Consider the following 24,468-nt stretch of genomic DNA (forward strand, 5'->3'; position numbering starts at 1 on the left):
GTGGTTATACAGACCATTATCCAAGATCTGCTCTCACATATATGCCACTCCTCGCCACATTATACCGAATACACTGTATCTGGATTAGAGTACTACGCCACCGCTTCTGGCTTCCGTTCCTGTTGTACTATGCAGACGATTATAAAGATAATAAGAACGTCAGGAGTTGGAAACACGGTGTGTTAGGGTAAACTCCATACTACGAAAGGAGAAATAGAACGACAGTGTATAGTGAATTGAACGAACGGTGATAGTCAAAAATGAGATAACTCTCTAGTTTCCAAAGACTAAAAATTGTTGTCGCTCGGTTATGTGATGTAAACATGACGAAAGTGGCAAGTGTTTTGGGTGTGTCTCAAGAAACAGTGCCCAAGATAGTGATGGTTTACAAAACTTACGGCAAAACTACCTTGGCGAAAAGGAACAGCAATCAGAAGAACGCTTTCAGTGACAGATTCGGCCAACACTAAAACGGATTGTCAATCAGAACCGTCGTGCAACTGCGGTGAATTGGCGGAAGTAAACAAGCAGCACCTCCCACAGCCGTCATCAAGAATCGCAATCTACCGTGAGTTACATGACATGAACGTGAAGAGTCTAGTTGCACTGACGAAACTATTTATAAAGAGACAATCATGCTTTAGGACTATGCCAATGAGCCGCGATCACGTCACCTAGACAGTTGATGACTAGAAACGTGTGATATGGGAAGATGATACCTCAAATACTTTATTTCAAACATCCATCTTTATGTGTGGCAAACGCCCAAAGAAGGGAATCATCTGCGGAATCATTTGCCCAACCATGATGCATAGCGGTGGCTCTGTGGTGTTGTAGGTCGCAATCTCGGATCTGTGCTGACGTTTAGCGATCACGTCACTACCTGTGATTATATAGCAGTTAAGGGACTATGTCCATCTTTTGGTCCATATGTCTCCGGGCAATGGTGCCATAATCAAGGATGACGTAACTCAAACTGTTGCGAGTGGTTTGACGAACATTCAGATAAAGTTAAACACCTCCCCTGCCTCGCACCTGAAGATATTTAAAAATCTGTGGTCTGTTGTGGAGACACGAATCTAGTACATAAAAACGATTGAAAATGGCAGATATTAGTGTCTAAACCATAGTTTTCGGGGGTCGCTGAGACGAGCAGTGACACTTCCGATACAGGTTAAATCCAAATACACCCTTTTATGTTCAAAATGAAACGTATTATCTTCATGCGAAGAACGGGTTTTCTGCTTGTTATTTTAAAAAAAATCAAATAAATATACTTCTGGCAAACGCGTAATGAGATAAACTAATTACATAAAATACTTTAAAAATATATAAATTGATTTCAAAGAGCACTAAAATACAGAAAATAATTAAAGCACTAAAACGATATTAATAATAATAATAATAATAATAATAATAATAATAATAATAATAATAATAATAATAATATAACACTTAAAATTTAAAAATTAAAATATTACTATTATCAGGGACGTGCGCAGGAATTTATCTCAGGAGGGGTCCAAAGCTTTTCGCGGGGGGTTCAAACATAATTTCAGCTTAAATTATATTAAAAATTGTAAAATTGCTCCTAAAATTAGACTAAATTTACAAAAAAGTCCGGATTTGAAGGGTCCGGACCCCCAGGACCCACCCTCTGCGTACGTCCCTGACTACTATCCATATTTTTTTAAAGTCATGATAAGACAAACAAATTAATTCGTAAGAAAAAAATATTTGAATAGTGATTAGAAAAAAAACATTTGTAGTTTTGTTTGACACGATCTCAATTTTTTTGGTAGATAATAGCAATAAATCATGTTCTGTTTTACACACTTTGTTATTATTATTATTATTATTGTCTGCTTTCTAGCACTTTTGTTATTTTCTGCCTTTTAGTGCTTTTTTTTTTTAAATATCGGTTCATATTTTCTGACAAAGTTATTTTTATATCGTTTTGCAATTATTTCTGCAGACGATAATTCAATGTTACCATTCCTGGTAACAGAACCAATATACATTGAGAAAAATAATTGTAGATGGCATACTTAAAAAAGATAGGTTACATACGTAATTCCTGTAGTTTTTGGACAACGTACAGCAGACATATAACTGTAAACGCATGTTTTATAATACTTTCTGTATAAGTTTTCCATCTATACGTATTTTCCGTATGAAACAATGTAGGCGGTCAGGATCTCACATACAAATGGACGTATATAACATATAGCTGACGAAGGTAACATAAGTATATGCATGTGATATACGGAAAACTGTTAGATGTCAGACATCCTGCAACGGCATGATGTAACATCTAAGGGCAGTGCCTATGTAGCAAATAGATAACATATGCTTCGTACTGATTTCTGTAGTAATCAAGAAGATTCCGTATATGTGTACAATATACCGCTGTCCGGAGAACGGATTTTTCTCTGTGTAGACCTAATGGTAAAAATAGTAAAAACACAATCACTAAAACAAGACTTATTTTACATCTTCTTTGTTACGCGATACTATTACGTAGTTAATAAATGGAAATTCTGTGTTCATATGTTCACTAAAACAAAAACAAAAAAAAAATCGAACCTACGTCATTACGTAATACTTATCTTCGTATTACGTAATGCTTTCTACTGAATGACGCTTCTGGTGACTTTTTTTTTACGTGACTACAACTAGAGGCCACATTCATTAAATTACATCTGTTTTCTTAAGGCCAATCAATTTTGCTTTACATAATTGCTCTGTTGTAGTGTGGATTAAAGAGAACAGGATTCAATAATGTCCACAAATACGTGGAAAATGAGCTTGTTTTTCCTGTATTTTGGGGATATTTAAAATTCATTGTCAATACTGAGTGTTTTTCACTTGTTTATCTGGGCTTACAAGCGCTGTGCGATATAATTTATTTTTAGATTTCTTTGCTACCAATGAATTCCCTTTGCTTACCTATAGGTGTAGCTACAGGGTGTGTCTGAAGTGCCTGTGTACACTCTAATAAAATTATCTAAATATTATTTTTCCCCTTTCTTCAATTGTCATGCATTCTATAATTTTGATTAAATTACCTTTGTACACACCCACACGAAAAGTTCAGCTTTAATTACCTTTGTACACACCCATACGAAAAGTTCTGCTTTAATTACCATTGTACACACCCATATGAAAAGTTCGGCTCTAATTACCTTTGTACACACCCATATCGAAAGTTTTGATTTTATTGCCTTTGTGCGCATCAATATGAAAAGTTCAGCTTTAGTAATCTTTGTACACACCTATATGAAAAGTTCAGCTTTAATTAACTTTGTGCACACCCATACGAAAAGTACAGCTTTATAGTTATCTCTGTACACACCTATATGAAAAGTTCGGCTCTAATTACCTTTGTACACACCCATATCAAAAGTTTTGATTTAAATACTTTTGTACGCATTAATGTGAAAAGTTCAGCTTTAGTAATCTTTGTACACACCTATATGAAAAGTTCAGCTTTAATTACCTTTGTAAACATCCATATGAAAAATTTTGCTTTAAGTATCTTTGTACACACCCACGCGAAACGTTCAGCTTTAATTACCTTTGTACAAACCCATACGAAAAGTTTTGCTTTAATTACCTTTGTGCACACTCATATAAAATGTTTCAGCTTCCTCTATGATCTTGGTAAATTACATTACGATTACCACTGTCTATTGATGGGTTTCGGGTTCCATTTCCTTCGAGAGAACTTGCCTCATATGCAAATATGAGTAACAGTTACGATTGGGGTCGCACATTAAGCAATAGTTGTGGACTTGTGTAACCTCGGTGTTGAAAAGAACCGCCAAATCCCAATTAATTAATCAATCTGTTGATCATTCAGCTCTTCCCGCTAGTATGGTATCTAGTGCGTGGTGCATATGGTCCGGGGTTCGGTTTCCGGTGGAAGAACATTCAAAGTATTACGGATTCCACCTTAAACTGTAAGTCCACATTTCAATATATCTAAAATATTATTATTATTATTATTATTATTATTATTATTATTATTATTATTATTATTATTATTATTATTATTATTAATTATAATAATAATTTCATAATCTTTCTTCGAAGTATCACGTGCTCACATTTTGCTCTAAAAGTTCAAGATAACTATAACTATCAACATTTCTATCAAAAATAAGTTGCAATACCCACATCATAACTCCCTAAACCATTGTATATGTTTCTTTTATTGGATTCCTTCTTTGAGAGATGAGGTATGGTGGCTCAGTGGTAGAGCACATACCGCTTGGTGCCTGAGCTTCCTGGTTCGATCCCCGCCTTAATAAGTTTGTAGTGGATAACATCATGCTCGAGGATTTCCTTGGGGCACTTCCGTTTCCTCCAACTTTCTCATTCAACTAATTCTTCCATTATAATTCACTTGCTTTAATCATCGTATCCTTTAGCCTAACGGACATAACCGTGGGACGTTAAACTCTAAGTATTCATCTTCATTTTTCTGGTTTGAGATTTGTAGCCCTCAATATACATCTCTATTTTCATAAATACGAAAATCCACTGACATCCGCTTTATATTTTCAGTTCATATCACGGTTTGCGTACATAAGAGTCATTGTTCTAATTATTTATTTGAAAAGAAAATGTAGTTGATTAGTATTGTTCTCGTGAAATATAGTTTTATATTTATAATTTAGAATTTTATTCATATCTTTGCTTTCCCTTTTCCCACTTCGAGACTCAAATAAGAGACCAAACCCTTCAAAGAGCAGGTATTTTGACATATAGTTTGTGCAAAGAGACTTATTTAAAGATAAATAAGTACATGCCTATTTTTTTTATTAAAATCAGATAAATTGCGTGAAAATTATGTGAAAATAGGGAATTGAAGAGCCAAAAATTATTAATGCGCATTGAGTCGAATTTAGAAGCTCAATTTTACTCGCTTGAATCAATACATTTATAATATAGTACAGTCATTAACAACGTCTTTAATTAATATCTAATATATACTTAGAAATAAAACATTTTGTGATGTTTAGAACCATAATGAATATGTAGAAACAAAATATTTTTTTTTAAAAAAATGAGAGAATATTCATTGCTGACTAAATACAACTAACAGATGCATTTTCTTTTGTGTTATAGGTGACCCAAGAACATCATACGAAACAGGTATGTAATGAACTTCATTCAGTCTGCTTGTCCTCTTGGAAGAATGAGACAAATATTGGTCTCAATGTCAAATTTAGTTGCATAATTAAAATGTTATTTTAAAGCTAATCTAGTAAATCGACAAAATTGTGTATGGAGAGAGTAAAATTTGTTCATCTATCGACATTAGAATCTGTTTTTAGCATGATGATAAAATTTTAAGTTTTACTTTAAGTAATTTGTGAACCGTAATTTATGTTTGTATACGTTTATTGTCCAAATGTAACCACTTACAACACCAAAGATGATATCATTTATCATTAATCAAGTTACACGTTTTCATTTAATGATTTATTGGAGTTTAACGACTTTTGTCGTCATGAAGATTACATTAAATGGAATTTTTTGCTTAAAGTTGAATGCAGACTACTATTTGGGACTCTATCAATCTCAAACACCTCCAAAGGGGCAATAGTAGTAATATTTTGTAATAATTCTTTCTTTAAAATATTTATGATCTAAAATCCACTCTGTACTTTCTTTTCCATTAACTTTTTTTTCAGGTGTTGCTTATATTCATTTTATTAGTTTACGTCAGCTTTGTATTTTACTCATTTGTTTTGCAATTTGAAATTTTGTTTCGAAATATTATTTTAGAATATTTTAAACACCTACATTTTTAAAATAAACTTTTAATTAACATCTTTGAATGTTGATTTTGTTTTCATGCACAGAGAATATATATAGGTTTTTTATTTATTAAAAGCAAACGAATCCTTAGAAATTTAAAATAAATACTATTTATATACAGTTGAGTAAATTTTTTTTATTATTTTCTTACAATATTATATATCTGTATAGCAAGCAAGGATATCTATTTATTGAGATTTACATCACATCATTATAATTTTAAACTAAAGGATACAACATGAAATGAATACCAGTACTGAGAAATGAAAGAGTAAACACAACAACCATGCTCTGAACGAGATCTTACCTAACGAGTATCGGACATAGACAGGTCTTGTGACCGTCAGCGTAACTCCTTAGTCCAGTGGTTTCCAATCTTTTTTTTTTTTTTTAAAAAAAACTGATAACACATTTTGCTGAAGACGAACGACATCTCGACACATCTGTTTAACTTTTTATTAGTAATAGTGTAAATTATAATTGGGTAACACTATAAGTTTCTATAAAATACTTCCTATATAGTAATGATCATTCATACTAACGCCGGAAATGTTGACTGTTATAGTTTGTCTCAAAATTGGATTCAACTAATTAAAATAACTTCATGATTTTTAAATTTTAAAATTTCTGACACATCTATTAGGAATCACTGCATTAGATTCGACTGCTTCACTATATCAGCCAGATTTTACCAGAATACGAACGGCTATAATACTTTCGATATATATATATAAAATCATGTATGACATAAACAGTGTGATAGATGAGATGCCAATGTATTTCTTGTAGCTTCGAAGTAAAATTGGTATTTGTATATTTGGAGTTGCCTTGCTTCAATATGATGGACTCTAAAATCTTCATTGATTTATTGTTATCTACGAACGTTATGTGTGTACGTTTGTAAAATTCCTTAATCTCAGATTCAAACTAAAATATTTTTAAAGAATTTGGTAATTAAAGTCAAAATAAATTTGGCATGATACCAGAACTATGTCTTTGGTCCAACTCAGTTTTCCAGATTAGTTTTCAACTGGTGACCAAACACAGCCTACGTCATGTCATATTTATGGGTTAGGCTTGATAATTGGCCACTGTTGCACCCGTTAACCGTTACAGTCTATCTTGAAACTGATTTTTTACTTGTTATTAAAGACATGAAAACCTCGGTGATCAAACGAACCAATCAAGCCTCATGGTAAAAATAAAACGTGCCGTATAAACTGTAAACTTGTAAGAATTCTAGGTAGCATAATATTCATTTTTAAAGAGTGTGGTTTTAATATTTACTCTGGCTATCCACGGAACACAAAATTTCAAGAAACATGAAATGTTTAAGTTTTACGTCACACGATTATGCTGCTTAGGCTAAAGGAGACGGGGATGATGAGAGATGAGTGAAATGGTGGAATGAAGAAAGTGGGAGCAAACGGGAGAACCCCGAGAAAACCCACAAGCACGGTGTTCGTCCACCACAAAGTCCACACGGCGTGAGCTGAGATCGTACCATGGATCCCAAGCACCGGAGGTGAATGCTCTACCACTGAGCCACCGCGGCCCCACAAAGTTTCAAAAGCTGCGTGGTGGATCACCTTCAATTTCAGCCAGGAGTTATACGGTCAAAAGTCAGAAAATTATTTCTTCGATGGAGGTGATTCATTCACCAGAAATGGTACAATTCATTTTTTTTTCTTTGAGCACTACAGAGCAAAAACGATAATAGATAGCGAGAAGTAATTTCCTGCAATCGATTAAGCGTCCTAAGGATAAAGTTCATTACCATCGTTAACTCGCTACTAATACGGGAAGTGATAGAAATACCCTATAACTTGTAGTTTCAATATTGGTTTGCATAGACCAAAAACAATAACAAATAATGAGAACCGGTTTTTAAAAATTGTTTTACTGTTCTAAGAATAGATACTGTCTTATCTCTTAACCCTCTATACAGTACAGGAAGTAGCAGAAATAAACCACTTTAGGCTTTAACGTTAATCACTATAGCATAAAAGAAACATACATAAAGAGAAGAGGTCTTCTGTATAAATTAAGCGTCCCAAGAATATATTCAACCTTCACTGTCAATACGCTGATATAGTGGAGAGTGATGGGCGTGGTGAAATGTGAAGAATTGTTGACGAGCAGATGCGGCAGAGAAACTTCCATTATTAAACCGTTAACAAATTCAAACTTCACTTTTTCACTTTGTGTACACGGTGATGAACCAAACTTCTTTACATGGTGTACTGTGATGCTGCCAGTTTAATTATACATTTTTTGACACACCCTAAAGAGCAGCGTCAAACCCCGGTTAGGAAAATCTGGTCTAACCTGTTCCAGCTGCCTCACAATGATTTTTGCATGACCTGCTCACAAAAAATCCCTCTCTGTTACTTTCTTTCAGCAAAACAGAATTTCACAAAATGTCAAATGGCTGTCCGTGTTTGTTAAGTCTTTCCATCGCACGGAACGGATGGGTCAAGTATGATGTTCTTTTGGCAGCTAATCACTGTATAATTAGCTTGTGATGGGCTCCGAAGATATGCAATTAGGATGAAGCAATGTTTTTTTTTTTGTGTGTGTGTGTGTGTACTGACCTAGAAATATTATAGTGGAAGAGACAATTTCAATTTATGTTTAAATCTTATCACAGAAGAATCTTTAAAAATAAACGGAAGAAAGGCTGGGAATGTAAGGAAACGTACCTACGTGAAAATAAGTATGGAATATGAACTGACCTTCTCTATCTTCATTTAGAAGAAGGCTTGAAAACATCTTCTTCTTTTTTTAAAAAAAATAAGAGATATTTTGTGGGCAGTGTTTCTTTCAGGTATATTTCTTGGGTGCTTTGCCCCAGGAGATTTCCACCAGCCTTCCCCTTCTCTCACCCGAGCTAAGATTAATTTAATTAGAATTGGATCTCACTGTTCTGCGTCCTGTAGCAAATAATTAGTATCTCACAGCAGCCCCTTACATTTTAACTTTACTACCTAAACAGAATCTTCTGAAAGAAAGTCTGCCTTACAGCTATTATGAATTAGTAAAGTATGATTTGATTTAGAATATAAGATATGAGCTTCCGGATTAAGTCAAATCGAGAGACATGAGAAAGCTTAAAATTGTGCCAAATAGGTGAAAATTGGCAACTCTATCTAGCCGTCATGTTTTTGCAACTAACATAAGAAGTAATGAAATTATTTGGCTCACCATTAAAATAGGCTGATTCTTTGTTTTGTTACGATATATATTAGTGTCCTTGATCATATATTATAATTGTTCGTGAAGCATAAGCGGCAGCGTAGGTGAGGGAATTTATTCGCTGGCGTCTGCTACATAACTATGCACGAGAGATGTAGCAGGTTAAACAAAAAGTATCATAAATACTTGACATCACGTGAAATTTAAAATGGTGAACGTGAAAACGAAATATACTGTAATAGTAAAATATGAAGGACGAGATCTACGATATGAAACAAGGACCTTACTCTAATAGTGCTTTTATTTAGTAGGTGCTCGGTATCATTCCAATTAAGTTGAAACTGAACTATATGCTATGTTTATGTGTGTAAACAGATGCTCTGAAAGCAATTATACTAGCAAAAGAGATACTTTAACATGACAGCTAATTCTCACTTATGAAGTATTGAAAGGGTCAATGAACTAACGTGAAATATATTATGTGCCAAACATGACACCAATTAGCGGATCCAGGGGGAGGACTTTGGGGCAACTGCCCTTAGCAAAGATTATTTTTTTGTAGGTCTATTTGTAAATAATACTACTTTATTCTAATTTGATGTAACACTCTGTATTTCAAACCAATATTAATCGTCTAGGTGGCGATCCGTACCCTCCAAAAGATAATAATAATATCTGCTAGTAATGATATCTAAAACAAGCCTCCAAAATAGGTTCCTTCACAGAACATGAAATATGGTAATCGTAGTCTGTTTCTTCTAGTGGCTATGGAATGTGAAGAGCTGTGTTTTTATCTGTTTTGTTGCTCTTTCTTTCCCTTAAGTATAATTAAATCTTTTAGCATCTATTTGGAGAAAAAAAATTACAAGAACATGAACAAATTTGTACACTCTTACTCCCATTGTAGTTATCACTGTGTTGTTTTGCTCTTGAGAAAGCTGTAACTTGAAAGGAATACTCAATTTGAATTGGAAATGACATAGGTTTTCAATCAAGGAGGAGTCTTTACAACTGAAATTAGAGCTATAAATATAGAAGTTCCGAGAAGAAAGGTAGCGCGTAGCGTGTATAAGCGATCGACGCATGCTATAAGTTAACATTCTTTTTATTCTCTCATCCAAGACAGTTGAAAGCATAGTTTTAAAATAATAATAATACAAATTCGTTTTAGTTTTGTTTTAATTTATAGAAGCACGATTGTTCAGTTTTAGAATATCCATGTCTGGCGTAAGGAATCTCTGGCTTCGATCTTGGGCTATGTGAACCTGTTGTAAGAAACTTTATGTCTGTAAGTTTCCTCCTTGTTTTCCAAATTTCATTCCATTTCATTGATTGCACAAATTATTTCATTATTAACATTTTTAATTAATCGCTATGACAGGAAAACGTGTATTGGTATACAAGTTTTTTCCTCATATTTATTCCGTCTATCAATATAAAATTTAGTACAAACATTTCCTATTCCCTATAGTATAATTTCAGATACATTTGGATTGCGTGCTTTTACCCAGAGCCACTCCAGAGGGGTCCAAAGTTGATGGGAGGTATTAATGGGTCAATGACACCTAATTTTTTGTGCATGAACATATCTTTGTTATGTTTATCGAATGAACTAGGTTTGATTCGGATGTCCGGATGACATGTTCATGTCCATTCCTTGTTAGTATGCACAAACAGCTGTGAAGAACAGAGTCTACTATTGAATCGAATTTCGAATCATTACCCTGGACGATATACTAGAGTTCTCCTAGCTGGATTTAAACTTGTGGCTAGAACTATCGAAAGTTTCCGTTTCATCCATCATTCTTTTTCTTCTAGTTTCAACTTGTCGTCCTTATGCAACATCGAGGTTATGAGGCACGAGCAACAGCAAGGTTAGAGGACCGGCAATAGCAACGTTATGTGGACGAGCAACAGCAACGTTGTAGGGACGAGCAACACCAGGGAGACAGACAATATTAAGGTTATCGGGGACGGACAACACCAGGGTTATGATGGATGGGCAATACCAAGGTTATGGAGGAGAGGCTACGCCAAAGCTATAGAGGATGAACAGGTTATGAGGAACGAATAACACTGAAGTTATATGGGGACGGGCCACAACAAGGATATGGGGGACAGGCAGGTTATTAGAGACGGGCAACACCAAGGTTATAAACGACGGGACCTCCTAGTAACGAGGTCTCTAAACTACTACTTGGGCTAGTGCTCAGTGCAGTTGGCTGGTTCACAAACATACTACCCGCTCCACATAGGTGTTTCTCACCACCTTACCTAATCTTCAAGAAATCTGAATTTCAGGACCACGCTCAGCACCCGGTCTGGCTCTATCCATTAGAATGCACAGCAACTTACTAGTTGAGTATAGTTTATGCTGTAATTTATGAGCATGTTTTCGTTTTCTTGTTTTTCATAGCTTACTTCTTATTACCTACATGTATGCTGTCTCGAAAGAATCCTTATTCGGTTGAAAACAGAGAAACTGATTTTCTACAGAAACTTATTCCAATAACGCCTGATGATGCGAGCTCCTTCGCCCAATGATTTATGGAAATTCAAGTCTTTCCCCGAGCAATATATTTCTTTCTTCTTCCTTATTCCTTGTAATGTATCGCAGCTAACTATGAGAAAGATTCAGGCAATGTGCAGCCTTTATTGTCTCAACCCAACAGCGATGGGATGGCCTTGAATTATTTTGCTAGGTAGCGATTACAGAGGCTCTGAGTGAGGAATGAAATATTGCCAGCCGTTACGGAAGAACCAGAACGAACGAACACATCAATAACAAAGGTTTCCAACTTTATATGTTCTCTTCTTTCTTTTATTTTTGTTCGCAACGTAGCATTATTATTGTTAGTGCGAAATTTATTGTAACTGAGAAAAAAATCGATCATCGATTTTTACAAGTAACTGTTTAAATATGTTCTGGTCTCTGAATTCCTCAAAACGTAACTTGTTTACTTGTCTGCAACCTAACGATGCATTTTATACAGTTTACAGTCAGTTTCATCAACAGTCGTAAAATTAATATGGCGTTAAATGTTATTTGACGACTTGTTAAGAGAACAAGTCGTTTCACTGATATTTGTTTTCTTTACTCACCATAATGCAACCGTAGTTATTTAGTTAATAAGTGCTTAAAATTTTATCGAGTTCTTAGTTAAACTAATTGCAGTGTGGTAAAACAAGCAGATGAACCCGTACTCAGTGTTGTTTATCTTTAAAAAGAATAGTTATGAAAGAAGATACCGTTAATATATATTTCAACATATTTTAGGTGGATTAAATGAGAGAATTCCTGAATCGGTTTATACCAAACGTTGCATGCATAGTAATATTGGTTAGACGGCATTGGATTCATTGGATCGATTTGATTTTAATGTTTCTGCTCAACACGGAGGCACTATGAGTTGATGCTTTGATGTTGAGATTTGCATTCCTTTCAGGAGTGAGGCTACATGAGATGTGGAGCTACTGATTAACGTGAAGTCCGAACCACATGAGTTCCCACCGGGAATCTCGAGGCATTATGATACAGAATCTGCAACTCAATGTTATACAAATCATTACGACTCTTATTTTTATACTTTTGTTCCTACAATTTGTTCCTACTGGGAATCGAACTCGAGACTATGCACACAAGACGAGCAGTGATTACGCCAGAAGTCGTTAAGAAAGGCGGGCTTATCTTTGGTGGCTCTGTCTGCGCCAGAGTTTTCCTTCAGGCACGTTCAATTGTAACGTAAGTGATGTAATATCAAACTATCCTTTTCGCTATACAAGAAAATGTGTCTCCCTAAATTTTCTCTAACTCTCCGTTTGTCGCCCAAGGAATTCAAGTTGGCGTCACCACGGCCTGGGAGGTACTAACGAAAGGGTATTTTGTGCACTGATGTAACTAAGGAGGGGAAACGGGGCTTGTGCCCCGGGCGCCGAATTGGAACCACAAAACTGGGCAACTATTTATTTTCACTGTAAGGCAAGGAAAGACATTTTAGCAAACTAAAGATAATAAAAAATTACCTCAGAAATTTAACAGAACAACAAAATCTCACCAACCTTAGGATCATATCCATATTGCTTTAAAGCTATCTTTTGAGGACATTGTAAAAACTTTTGCAGTCAAAAGAGCCCCGCAAAATTAAATTTTAGTTCCAGTTTTTGTGTTTTCATTTAACTTAAATCGATTTAAGAGATTTGCAAAATATACGAGTGTAATACTCGAGAAAACAGCTTAACTGTTTGTCATAATTAAATAATATGCTCGCTACCGACCGAAGTAACTCAAGTGGTAGAGCGTTCGCTTCGCATTCGGGAGGTCGTGGGTTCGAATCCCGCTGCCGACCATCCTGACTGAAGTTTTCCAGGGTTTCCCTCAGTCCTACCAGGCAAATGCCGGGATGGTACCTAATAAACAGGCCCTGGCCGACCCCTTCCCAAATCCTTTCCATTGTAATTGTTATTGTTGGATATCCACTGTAAAATGGCCTCTGAGCTGTATCTGGTGATTGTTAAATAAATAAATAAATAAATAAATAAATATTCTTAAGAATAGATTGTTGATTCATTCTACACATATGCACATCCCGATATAATTCCAAAAACATTATGGTTTGCAGTGATTATGATAAGACTAAGAATATGTCAAGCATGCTACTCTCAAATTATTTGGCAATCAAATACTAATTAGTCTGGTGTTTTGTCATATACTAAAAATTAAATTATATATTGCAATTTTGAAATCAAGCGTTAGCACTTGAAGAAAAAATGGAGTAGGGGAATTACTGTGATGCCAATATCAGGTGTAGTCGGGAAGCTTTTTGGTTCGGTTGGCCAGGGGAAGGGGCGCTAAGTTAGTTTCTTACCCCAGGCGACAACTAGTCCAGTTGCGTCGCTGGTTTTATGGATCAAACCCGTTAAAAACCTACATTCTTTCTGGGAAATAATCCTTTTTTTATTTTGGGATATGAAAAATCAAGTTAAATTTAGCAAATATCATTTAAGGACAATTGTAAGTATTTATAATTATTTATAATTTTAAGTGCATTTGATAAATAGTATCAGTTAAATTTTGCATCTGAAATTTCACTCTTACATTAGAAGACGTAAAGAAGGTAGAACAAAATTCTTTCTAAAATATATAAGTGCCACATTCGATGTCCACGTAATATTTGCAATAATTTTACTCCATCTTTCCTTGGTGGTCTAATGACTTCGATGCACGATATTCCAGATTTAGTTTACTCTTAGGGTACATGAAATACATTACAGTAATCCAGATCTGGATTTAAACTATAGGTCTTGTTCTATACATCCTCATTACTGATTTCTATACAACCTCATTGCTGATTCCTATACAATTTCGTTGCTGACTCCTATACAACCTTGTTGCTGACTTCTATACAATCTCGTTGCTCGCTCTTAGACAACCTCATTTCTGACTCTTATACAACCTCAGTGTTAACTCCTATGCAACCTCATTGCTGACTCCTACAAAACCTCGCTGCTGACTCCTACACAACCTCATTGCTGATTCCTATACAATCTCGTTACTGATTCCTATGCAACCTCGTTACTGATTCCTATACAACCTTATTACTGACTAATAATACTTGGCATACTTATTTTCCATGATAGAGTCAAGTTATTTTTTGACTCTCACTGTTTTCAACGTATTTACGTCCTTTTGTTACCAGTGAGGAAGCATACAGTTTAAAGTGGGATCTGAATGACTAGCGTATTCGATGTTTTCCTTGTGGAAATAAAACCCGAGATCTCGTGCAGCAGCACTGTAGAATTTCTATAAATTCTGTTAAACGAATTCAGGTCCAATGTCGTTTGCGTGAAAGCTATTTTCAGACGAGCCGAAGGCATGGAGAAACAAGTAGTACACATCTCTTAATGTATAATTTTATCAGTGGAAACTTACTTATCTGTTTGAGAATTTTGAACAAATTCTTGCAAATGTCAATAACATATGAAGCTATATAAACTGACGTAAAATCAGAGGTACTTTTGGTTGACATGAACAATTAAAATTTTTTTCTGGACATAAAATCTCGTGTTTTAAGTAATTGAAATTGGAATAGAAGCTTGAAAAGGTATGTGATAGTGTTATGTAAGTAAATCACCAAAAATAGAAAAAAGATGCAACTTAAATCGGGTTTTATGGGAATTTTTTTTAAAAAAACTTTCCCACGTTATTCAGATGGGATATCTTCCATACCCTATAATTATTAGGAACTTCCGGTAGGACTACAATGATAAAATTTGGTATGTTTGTAGCTTTTCGGGACTAATCCACAAAAAATTACCATAAGAACACTTTTTGTATCTAAGGGGTCTAAAATTACCCATATTATTTAAATGGGGCTATTTTTGTATGGAAAACTTAAAAGGAAAACATGGGGTACTTCAATATGGAATAGAAACTCAAAGTTTGGTATATTCGTAGGTTTCTGAAACTAACAAACTCGAAAATCGTAAAAAAGTAAATAAATAAAAATTAGGAAATAATCAAGAGGAAAAGTCGGAAATATTAGGGTTTTGTTATGTAAGTTGGGCTAGGGTTATCAATCTATCTATCTAGTCGTATACATGGGTATAACGAATCATGTTGACACGATAGCGATCATGTTTACTTGGTTTGATTTATTTGCCAGCTACATCCACCATTTGGATTTAATATGGCGGCTGTTTCAAAATATAAAAATTCATAGCTTTTTAAATATTGTTGATAGAAGAATAATGAAACATGTTCCTTAATCCGTGCAAGGATCTCTACAACTTGTGCATCAATAATTTTTTTTTCAATACGCCATCTTGTTTCAAAATAGCAGCCATTTTAAAACTTAAAACTCATAACTTCCTTGCTACTGGTCCTACAAAAAATGTAGAAATTGGAGAGGGCGTATTCCGAGCAAACTCCAGGCGTCATCACCTATTTTCTATGAAAACAAATTTTTGCTCGTCCTTCTATGCAATGATTGTTTCAAAACAGAATCACCCAGAATGAAGTTCTAACATTTTAAGGAATGGAGAGTTCATAAATAGTGTTCTACAGATGTCCATGGTTTTCAAGCTGTCCTCCTGTATTTTCCTACATTCTCATTGCACAATCAATTTTGATTCTTTATCAATCGTTACCCTACAGCTCCTAATCGTGGGATAAAAAATTTAAAATATTTCATTTTCATTTCTTGCAGCTAACTATAACTAGAAGCCAATCTTGAATTACGCCAACAAATTTCAAGTATTGGTATTTAATTTTTTTTTGTGTGTGTGTGTACCAATAACAATACTTTTTCATTGAAGGATGTATCTTAGATAAGGTTATCCCTACAGTGTAAAAAAAAAAAATCATAGGTAAATTTACAAAAACGGGTGGCAATCTATTTGCCAAGCCTCTATGTAAATTAATTTACACGTATAAAGTAAAATTACTAGTATGAAATACTGTAAATATACATTTTTATCAATAAAAAATATCATATTTTCTTATAAATTTACTGTAAATTTGTAAAAACAACCAGCAAATTTTGTAATTTAATCTAAGGAAATGTATTTCAACTTACAACATGACGAGTAATTTATTTTACATTGATGTTTGGCAATTTAATTACAATTTTTCTTTCAGTGTAATTAACCTTAAAAATAGAACTATATTATAGAAAACGTCTCATTTTAAATTACAAGTATCCCTGACGAAGTAATCATGTATCCCTGGGGCAGAGTTATCAACCATTCTTTTCTTCCTTGAACATGTCTTTATTTTCTCTTCGTGAAAAATGCCTCTAGGCGGCTTTATGAAATATAATAAAATATCCATTTATTTTTAACAAAAAGGTAAACATAATCAGAACAAGAACAAGTAATGTTCCAGATGAGCTGGCGGAAATGCCTAACAGAATCAGTCGCATATATAAACAATTAGTGGTCTTATTGTGTTTTGAGGTTGGTAACTGCTGATGACGATAAAACGACTTACCTTATTTTATCTTTCAGATTCGCATTGTTTGCTTTGAATTCAGTGTTGCCATCTTGAGGGATAACTACCATCATGTAGGGATTTTTCTCGGGTTGCCACCTTGAGGGATCATATAATGAACCATTATTCTCAAAGCCTTTTGACTTTTCGCTAACAACCTCCTTCAAGAAGTAGTAGGATTTGTCTTACTACATGTAGCTGCCATTGTTAGAATGATACGAATTGAGAAGGGAACAGTGAAAGCCTTAAATCAAATGAATAAATATTAGATCTTTTTTTTCGAAAGCTTTATATTAAATATCAAGACTTGAAATAAAGTACTCTTTTCAGATAACATTATATAACCCTATGTGTATGTAATCCTTCGGGTACGAGTAGCCCAAGTTTAATATTGATATTTTAAAGTACACATATTTTCCCTTGTACCATGTTTACTTTAAAATAAAACTCAATACAGTTGTGTTTGGACTAATTTTAGACTGAATTTTAGCGTCCCGTTAAGCACCGATGATATACGGACTACATCTTAATATGAGATTCGATCCCATGAGCTCAGGGATGGAATGAGTCAGTGGGTAGTAAATAAAGTGGGTTAAAATTTGTGAGCGGGTCGTGGGACAACAGGACGTCACCCGTTTGACCTACCACCCACCATGACCCACTCTGACCCACCGACTTACTCTGCTCAGTGCATTGTAAACAGCATCTTCTTAACACTGGTGAATTTATCCACGTTTTACTTTCAAGACCTAGAATCTTCTTCCTTTTTATTTGTTTCTATTTATTTATCTGAGATACATATCTAAGTGAGAAAAGAACTTTAGGCACTTTTGGGTATTGATATTTGTAATTTTAACAATATAATATAACTTACTACTTATTTTTCGAGACACAGCTTGTACATTTTTTAAGGAGCTGACTACTGAGTGCGTGATCATCATGGCCAAATGTCAAAGCCAAATGAATTTACTTTTGATATCTAGTTAGTTCCTAATCACAACTGGGATGTTATCATATCGCTTTAATTATAATATATATCATAAAAGGGCAAGTGGAGGTCCGAATATTTGCAAAAAATTGAGAATCTCACGAATGGGTCACGGTGGTTGATGGATCATGGTAGATCGTGGGTCAAAGTGGATCACGGTAGGTGGTGAGTCAGTGAGTCAAGGTGGCGGTGGGTCATGGTCCATAGTGGGTGAGAGTGGGCCAAGGTGGTTGATGGGTCAAGTTTTCATTGGCCCACGCCATCTCTGCATGAGATCAAACTTGTAACTGACCGGGACTTTCGTACCAAAGACGCGTACGCTAACCATATAACTAAGAGGGAATTTTCAATACCGTTGCATAATCCATGAGTACACTAGAATTTGTGTAGTGTCTAAATAGTGTAATGTTACTTACATTTGAGTTTCCATCATTTCTTTTTGCCTTGTGTTTGTACAGTGTTATGCATTATCCGTGTTAAATATGCTTTGTAAAAGTTTCAATACTACCTTGAATATAAAACAAGGTCTATATGCATCCATTTATTGCGCAAGAATACATAAAACAACAACGAACAAAATGCATGTGGTAGAGACGGCAGACAGGATACAACGAAACACCATAAAGTGTTGCATCATTTGTCATGTTCAAGTCGCGGTGAATCTGCGGCAAAGTGGTCCCGTTCCAATCTAATGGGGCAGACGCTCATAGGGGAGGGAGGATCATGAGCTAAGTTCACTGTAAAATGAAAAGAAAGAAGAAAAATAAAACCATGTAGCTGTAGCTGTTGCAAAAGTCCAAAGCGAGTGCCAGGAACCTGGCAAGATTAATCGATATTGCACGTTGTTCGCTGTGGTTGTACTAGAAGGTCACGTGATTTCTTTGTCTTGTTTTGGTTTTTACCTTTTGTTCTCCAAAAAAAAAAGCTTCCTGATTACATTGTACTCTTCTATCGCCTTAATTTCACGTTCTAATAAGAGTAACTTCCTCTTTGCAAACCTCTATCATATATTATTGTCAAGACTAGTTGCCCTGTATCTCCCTAAAATACCAGTAGACTTGTGGTATACCAACTTATTCTTTTATACAATAGTACAAAAACTCCTCTGACAATTTAATTTCTGTCCGGAACTTTGATTATTCAGCTTCCTTGCAAGGTTAGTATCTATTCTTGTTATTATCAATTACAACAATAAGAACTGGTAAACATAAATATACGTTGAAATTTCGATTTATTTTTACAACATTTTCTTTTCTCCTATCGTACCCAGAAAGTGAAAATAACTAACTAACTGCATAACATATGAACCCCAGAGGTTCAATGCCGCGTTCCCAAAAACTCTTAGTTGACTTCCGTTCTTAGCCAACTGGATCTAGTTTCTACTTTGTATTCCTTTTTCTGCGAGATCTACCCTTATATTGTCCTCCTATCTGCACCTAGGTCCTCCTATTGGTCATTTTCCGACTGAATTTCCAGTTAAAACTTTGAACGTTCCTACTTTCTTCCATTCTGGCTACATGACCTGCCAACCTCAACCTCCTAGACTTGTTGACCCTAACAATATTTGATAAAAGGTATAAATTATGCAGTTCCTCGTTATGAAATTTCCGCCATTCCCCGTTCCCCATTCCTGTTCCTCTTGGTTCCGAATATTAGTCTCTGGATCTTCTTCTCAAATACTTTCAGTCTACGTTATTCCATCAATGACCATGTTTCGCAACCATACAGAACAAGAGGTATGGTATCGTTTTAAGTAATTTAACTTTTGAATTCTTCGACAGAATTCACGACGACAATTGAACTGAACTGAATAACACGAATTTCCTGCTTTTAGTCGATATTTATTTTGTTCGTGAATATGGTTTTGGTCTGTTAACATTGATTTTCCGAAATTTAGATTAAAATTTCTAAATATTTGAAAATATGTACTTTCCCGAAAGTATTATTTGATATTTTGACGAATCCATAATTTTCAGTATTACGATCCCGGTGAATTTCCATGTATTTAGTTTTCTCTGCATTTACTTCTAAACGTACGTCCCTGCAAGCGTTTAATAAAACCTCTGTATTTTTTTTATTGTTCTACTATCCTCCCCTATTATATTTACATCATCAGCATACGCCATAACCAGATGAATACCATTCGGCTCTAGGCCGTGGTTCATGTCTTTCAATTTTCGTTCATTAGCATACAAGTACTCAACAACACAGTTGAATAATAATGATGAAAGTTTAAAAAATAAAATAAAAGTACACCTTCGTCATTAAATTATACCAGGATGATTGGACACTTTATCAGACCTAGGTTAGCTTGTTATAAGAATGGGTTTATTAGCTATAGAAGAAATGGGAGTAGAAAACACTTAGAAAAAGACTGCGTTTGAAATAAATGGTCCAAAATATATAAGATGTAGGAAAGAAAGTGTACATGGAAATTAAACATCTGGCTCAGGATAGATAAGAGTGAAGGATTTCGTAAAACTGATCGAAAGGTTACTGGTCTGAGACGAACATCATCGTCAAGAAAGCACTAAAAGCCTGATGACATTTTACAAACCATGATGATCATTGTTGGTAAAGAAAGTGTACAAAAAAAGAATTGAGGAGCAAGAAACAATTAATATATTATTATCATATACGAAGCAAAATTGTGCTGCGAATATTCAACAGGAAACTTTTTATACGAAAACAGGCGAGGAAATAGAGGAGAATAGTTTGGTTTTACAATGGGAAAGAGTAGGAAAAAAATCATCGGTTAACTTAGGAAAAGTTTATGGAAAAAAGACAGAATGCATATATAATGATTATTAATTTAGGAGTAGAAACGACTTTCGACCGAGTGAAATTAGAAGATATCGTGATAAAGCGCTAAGAGAATTTGGATTGAAATGGAATTATTAAATCTGATAAAAAAAAAGAAAAGAAAGGCTATAAATGAACCTACAGGAAAATGATCAAATATTATAAGATGAAAATGAAATGAAATTTTTCAGTTTAACATCCCACGATTATGCCAATTATGCTAAGGGAGGTTATGATTAAAGCAAGTGAAATATGATGGAAGAACTGGTAAAATGAAAAAGCGGGAGGAAACGGGAATACGCCGAGAAAACCCACCACCCGAGAGATGTTGTCCACCACAAATTTGCTTTGTTCGGGATCGAACCAGGAAGTCCATGCAACATGAAGTAAGAGCTCTACCACCGGGCTACCCTGGTTTCCTTTTACGAACGGTTATAATTAGTTAAAGTCCAGAATTTATATTACATAAACATCTACAGTTTTCTTTTTCTTTTGAATTCACCTCTCACCATTACTATCACCTCTCACCATCTTGTGACACCTTACTCTCCTTTCTAGTGAACATCATTTGGGTTTAAAAGAATTTATGTTCTTGGTACTTAGGCCGATCTTCATCCTTAATGTCTCCTACAACTATTTAAGATAAAAAACTTCTTCCATAATAGGATCAAAGGGGAATGATTTAAAAATACAAGTTACGTTTCCCCGCTGAATTGCTAAACTAAGTCTCTGTATTAAAGATGGTTTGCTCCGCGAATCTCCTGTTTTCGCAACCAGCTGTGAACCAATTTGTTTCACTAGATTCTTTCCCTCTTTGCTGAAAACACCCATTGTTTCAACAGCAAAAGGAATGAAAATATGGCCCTCTTTAAAGCATGCACATTAGTTAAAGAACAATATATTGTATTTTCAAATATGTCTTTCCCTGGAGCAACTGTGTGGAGAAGTGCCATTTTGGGAATTGACACTTTATTTGTTTGCTTCACAAAATTAAGTTTCGGAATGTTTTGGCAACATACTTTTTGAGTACATATATAAAATGGCTGGAAAGAGAGTAAAATATATTAGACCTCAACTCAAAATTGGTCGCCCTTTAGAACGTTTTCGATATATGAAGAAGACAAGAGAACTAGCATTTGCTCATCCTCCTCTTCCCTATGAATACTCCTACGACTGCGCCCATCCAGTTATACGTTCCATGATCTTACATATAACTTACGTAACAACGTAATGAATTTTGTACAACGGATATTTCAGTTTGAGGCTTCCGTGACTGTTTCAAAGATCAAATATCAGTTTTTAAAACATCAAGTAATACTTTCGACAAAGTGAATACTTTCAAATATCTAAGATCAATGTTAGGAGACCAAACCTTTATCCATGAAGAAATTAAATGTTGACTAAAACTAGGGAATTCGTGTTATTATTCAGTTCAAAATTTCTTCTCGTCGCGAATTCTGTCCAGGAATTTGAAGCTTAAAATATCATATAAAAAACGATAATCATGCATGTTGTTCTATATGGTTGCGAAACATGGTCGCTTACTCTGAAAGAAGAACATAGACTGAAAGTATTTGAGAACAAGATCGTTAGACGAATATTCGGATTCAAGAAGAACTGGAATGGGGAATGGCGGAAACTTCATAATGAATAACTACATAATTTATACGGTTTATCTAACATTGTTAGGGTCATCAAATCTAGGAGGCTTAAGTGGGCAGATCATGTAGCTAGGATAAAATAAAGTAGAAATGCTTTCAAAGTTTTAACTGGAAGACCAATCGGATAGGAAGATCTAGGTGAAGATGAGAAGACAATATTAAGATGGATCTAACAGAAATAGGAACACAAAGTAGAAACCGGATCCAGTTAGCTAAGGATAGAAGTGAATTAGGAGCTTTGCGACATTCAACGTGTGGGTTCCATGGTCCATAGAGTTAGTAAGTTTAGTAAATTTTAGTAATACTTTGTCAATATTCGAGATGAGACCGAGACTGAACTTGGTCTCGGTCTCATCTCGATTCATAATTGTCTATCTCGTTCTCGTTTCGAAATTTCATACCGAAATTAGTTTCTTTTTCCATACTATCCTATTGTACGCTGACCTTGCCTTTAAATTGCTGGAGGAATTTGCCACTGTGTTGTGACACTTTGTCTTGGTGTCTATGGTTAAATTTCTCTGCTGCACTCCTGTAACTGCAACTTCCAGACAGGAAGGTCATCTTCAATGTTTTATCTTGCATCAGGAGTTTCCTTCACTCACTCACCAGTGATCTGAAGAAACAAGAGAAAATAATCTATTTAACTTGACTTTTGGTTCACACTGCGTATCAACTTAGTAGTTCAAATATATATGAAAGAAAAAATGCAAGAAAGAAAAACTTGACCAGAAATCTTAAAACTTTTCAAATGTCCAAACATATCAGACGCCTTCAAAGTTCCTAATATAGAAACTTATAAAGGAAAGAGGAAAAAGGAAGAAATAAAAAAAGAAAAATGTCCACATTTCGTTTGGTTATAAATTTTTCACAAGTCTCTTGAATGATTTCTTGGAAATTCTTGGGATCATAAAAGAAAGTCATAATACACGTCTCTGAATAATTGATCATTTCTTCTTTCATATATATATATATATATCCAAACAAAATAATAAAAAAAATGGTTCTTGATTTAGTAAGGGAGTGATTTCTTTATTGATAAACGTTACATCGGCTCGCATACTACCGCGATTTATAGGTAAATGAGCTTTCTTTAGATACTGAATTATAAACGAAGGTGTTAGAACAAATAAAATATTCTAAACTAAAGAGTAGTGTCTAGACAGCGTTAATGCTATGATATAATATATTTAGCAGAAATGTCATGCAAATCCGTTGGCGTATGCTGATAATGTAAATTTAATAGAGGGTGATAGGAGAGCAATAGAAAGAAATGCAGAGATCTTATTAAAACTTTTCAAGAACAGGGGTTTAGAAGTAAATGCAGAGAAAACTAAACACATGGAAGTTCGTCGAGCTTACCAGAAATTATGAATGTGTTAAAATATCAAATAATACTTTCGATAAAGTGGATACTTTCACATATCTAGTATCAATATTAACAGACCAAAATCATGTATACGAGGAACTTAAATGTCGACTGAAAGCAGAAAACTCGTGTTATTATTCAGTTCAAAAGCTCTTGGCGTCGCGATTCTGTCGAGGAATTTGAAGCTTAAAATATATAAAATGATAATTAATCATGTTTATTGTTCTGTATGACTGCGAAACATGGTCACTTACTCTGACAGAAGAACGTAATCTGTAAGTATTTGACAACAAGATCCTAAAACGAATGTTCAGACCCAAGAAGAACTGCAATGGGGAATGGTGGAAACTTCATAACGAGGAACTACATAATTTATACGGCTTACGAAACATAGGTAGGATCATCAAATGTAAGAGGCTCAGGTGAACAGAACTTGTAGCCAGGATGGAAGAAAGTAGGAATGCTTTCAAAGTCTTAACTAGAAGAACAACCGGTAAACGATCATTAGGAAAACCTAGGCGTAGTTGGGAGGAAAACATTAAGGTGGATCTCGCAGAAATAGGAACACAAAGTAGAAACTGGGTCCAGTTGGCTAAGGGTAAAAGTCAACGGAGGGCTTTTATGTACTCGGCATTGGATC

The 24,468-nt window shown here is 34.7% G+C and overlaps 1 protein-coding gene across 1 annotated transcript in view; it reads left to right on the forward strand.

Annotated features, from left to right (window-relative positions):
• The window catches only part of LOC145694005 (uncharacterized), a 366,213-nt gene that overhangs the window by 269,731 nt on the left and 72,014 nt on the right, over positions 1-24,468 (forward strand). Inside the window, exon 3 of the mRNA XM_081770149.1 lies at positions 5,134-5,160. Coding sequence (XP_081626275.1) covers positions 5,134-5,160 — 27 coding nt within the window. The remainder of the gene's footprint in view (positions 1-5,133; positions 5,161-24,468) is intronic.

Source organism: Thermobia domestica, chromosome 9, assembly GCF_964235325.1.
Source record: "Thermobia domestica chromosome 9, izTheDome1.hap1.1, whole genome shotgun sequence".
NCBI classification, from domain to species: Eukaryota; Metazoa; Arthropoda; class Insecta; order Zygentoma; family Lepismatidae; genus Thermobia; species Thermobia domestica.